Source organism: Cynoglossus semilaevis, chromosome Z, assembly GCF_000523025.1.
Source record: "Cynoglossus semilaevis isolate Cse_v1.0 chromosome Z, Cse_v1.0, whole genome shotgun sequence".
Lineage (NCBI taxonomy): Eukaryota > Metazoa > Chordata > Actinopteri > Pleuronectiformes > Cynoglossidae > Cynoglossus > Cynoglossus semilaevis.
Window position 1 is genome coordinate 19,707,866 of NC_024328.1, and position 2,965 is coordinate 19,710,830.

The 2,965-nt window shown below is 39.6% G+C and overlaps 1 protein-coding gene across 1 annotated transcript in view; it reads right to left on the bottom strand.

Moving 5' to 3' along the window:
• Positions 1–2,965, bottom strand: part of fam81b (family with sequence similarity 81 member B) — a 14,277-nt gene that overhangs the window by 2,724 nt on the left and 8,588 nt on the right. The window contains exons 6-8 of the mRNA XM_025053445.1: positions 2,792–2,898; positions 2,218–2,332; positions 1,620–1,800 (exon numbers count right to left, since the gene is read on the bottom strand). Of these exons, the coding sequence (XP_024909213.1) occupies positions 1,620–1,800; positions 2,218–2,332; positions 2,792–2,898 (403 nt within the window). The remainder of the gene's footprint in view (positions 1–1,619; positions 1,801–2,217; positions 2,333–2,791; positions 2,899–2,965) is intronic.

Consider the following 2,965-nt stretch of genomic DNA (forward strand, 5'->3'; position numbering starts at 1 on the left):
AAGACCCGGCCCCTCTCTACATCCACGGTGACTGTGTGGAGAGGGTCCACTCCATGAGGTTCCTGGGCGTGCACGTCTCCAACGATCTCTCCTGGTCTGCAAACACCACTGCGGTGGTGAAGAAGGCTCAGCAGCGTCTCCACTTCCTGAGGGTGCTCAGAAGAAACAACTTGGAGGAGAGGCTACTGGTTACCTTCTACAGAGCCGCCATAGAGAGCATCCTGACGTACTGCATCACAGCATGGTACGCAGGGTGCTCAGCTGCAGACAGGAAAGCTCTGCAGAGAGTCATCAACACAGCCCAGAAGATCACTGGCTGCTCTCTGCCCAGCCTGGAGGACATTGCCAACTCCCGCTACCTCAGCAGAGCTAGCAACATCATAAAGGACCCGTCCCACCCCTGTAACTCTCTGTTTGACATGTTACCGTCAGGCAGACGGTACAGGTCACACAAAACCAGGGCAAACAGACTCAGAGATAGCTTCTTCCCGAAAGCTATCTCAGCAGTAAACAATAGAAACAAAACCAGTTAAAATAGTCCACAAAATTTCACACTTTATTGATCATATTGATCACTGTGCAATAAACATACAACTATGTGCAATAACTAACTACACCAAAGATATGTTTGTTATATGTTTGATATACTGTTGTCTTTTACTCTTTTTTTTTTTTTTTGCACCAAGTGAGTAGCGCTCAAATCTCGTTGTACACTGTACAAGCACAATAAAGGCTATTCTATTCTATATGTATGTATATATGTATACATATGTATGTGTATATATATGTAATATATATATGTGTGTGTATATATATATATATGTGCTCCATATGTAAAATTTGGCTTAAATCTTTGTAAGTTTGCCTGAAATCATCACTTTTCCCAACAGTACTGTGTTGCTGCTGTGTCTCCTCCTGACCTCCATTATTCATCAATGCACAGAACAAATCACTTGCTGCGCACAAAGGGATGTGAACACATTTAGTTGACTTAGATAGGATTTAGAATTTTTCTCCCTTTTTTAAGCCTGTTTCTCTGCTAAGACCAGGGTTTAGCAGAGAAATGGGCTTCTCTAAATTACATGACTTAGTAGGACAGTGTGGTATTTGTGGTCTCAACATCTCACAAATCTTAATTTGTCACAGGAAATGATAAATAAACAATAACATAATACAATTTGACTGCAAAAAGTCTCTTTTAAATAATGATGGAGTGAGAGCACAGGGTGGAAGATGTGGTGAGCATGTTTGTCTTACTGCAACAAGACCAAACACTATGATGGCTTGAGGCCCAGTGTCCTGTACAGTTTGCCCTCTCTCCTTACGTGTGTGTTATTTCTGGGGGTCTAGTAGTTTCCTCCTACATATAGAATATAGATCAATAAACCTATACCACTTGATTCTTTTTATATTCCCTGTGGGAGCTAAACCTAGAAAGGCTTTGTTATAGTAAAAAACAACATTTAGCCTTACTCACCACTGAGTATAATTTGGCATCATAGAAAATGAAAAACTAGTTTTTTTGTATCTGCTTTTTGTTGCTTGACGTATGCAAAGATCGAGTATCATACAGATATTTACTCACTGATAACAGGAAGTTAGTGACAGTGCCCCCCCACCTTTGTGGTATTCCTGTTTGAGCAGCTGCAGCTCCTCACCAAGGCTGTTCTCCACAGACTTCATTCTCCTGCCCAGGTTATATTCATGTTTTTTTATTTGCTTGGCGTTATTTTGGTCTGCCTGCTCTAGACGGGCGTCTAGTGCAAGGAACTGTCCAGAGAATCGACACTGTGCCTCGACCTGAAGACACAACATTCAAACAACTCAGTGGCTGTACAGTTCTGCACATAGAATTTTATGTTATGCTGGGTGTTGAGTGTGCAGTGAAAAACTGTTGATGCAGTGTTGATGTGGTCAAGCAGTGAAAGAGTTTCTGCGAATGTTCCACCTTCAGTAAAATGAAACGTATAACCAAAACCTATTAGTGAAATATTGTTGGACGATATTTTATTGTCACCTTTTTCATCCGAATTATGTCATGCTCATTCCCTTGTGTATAATACCATTCCCTTGCCTCTATTAGTTTGTTTCTGAAGAGTACCTTGTCTGCTCTGACAACAAACAGGATGTGACTTGTCATAAAAACAGTTTCAGTTTCCTTTTTTTTTAAGAATAACATGTAAGACTGAAGATGAAGCCTTTACCATTTTTTTATGTAATTCCAAGCTGAGTTGCTGGTTCCTCTGCAGAATTGTCTGTGAGGAGCTGTTGTTCTGTCCACTTCTTCAGCAAATCAGTCTGTTCCCTCACCTCTTCTAACAACCTGCAGATCCTACAGAAGGAGTTGGACAAATGTGAAGAAGACGCAGTATCTTTATATAATTACAGTACCTAATGAAGATTATTATAAATAAATCAAAATGAACAAGTCCTCACATTCATTCCTAAAGATGCCAGATATGTTTTTCATCATAAGCTTTAAAGCAGTGGTCACCAGATATATTTGTTACAGGGCAAATTATTTTTCTGAACTCAGATTGGATGGTTCTGTGAGCCAGATTCAGCTGTGGGCTGATCACTGCTTTTGAGTAATACTTGGCTACTTTTTATTTAAAAGGCCTTTAGGAAGAACTCTGAATGTAAATAATAAAAGCATTTGCTGTTAATATCATTGAGTTTGGTTTAATATTAGTTTAATTCCCTGTTGCAGTATTTGTGCTACTTTATAAAAAAAAACGAACCAAATATGCATTATTTCCTAATTTTACTCGAGTCAAGAGAAAGCACTTACTTGTCCTCTAATAATTTAACTTTACTCTGGATATCAGTCTCTACTTCCCTTTGTTTGTTGTTGACCTCTGTTAAAGACACCTCTAGTCCTTGAAGGCCACGATGAAGCTGTGTAAGAAAAACATGCAAACACACATCAGGGGATTATTCTGCCGTTGTCATGAATTCACCTTTA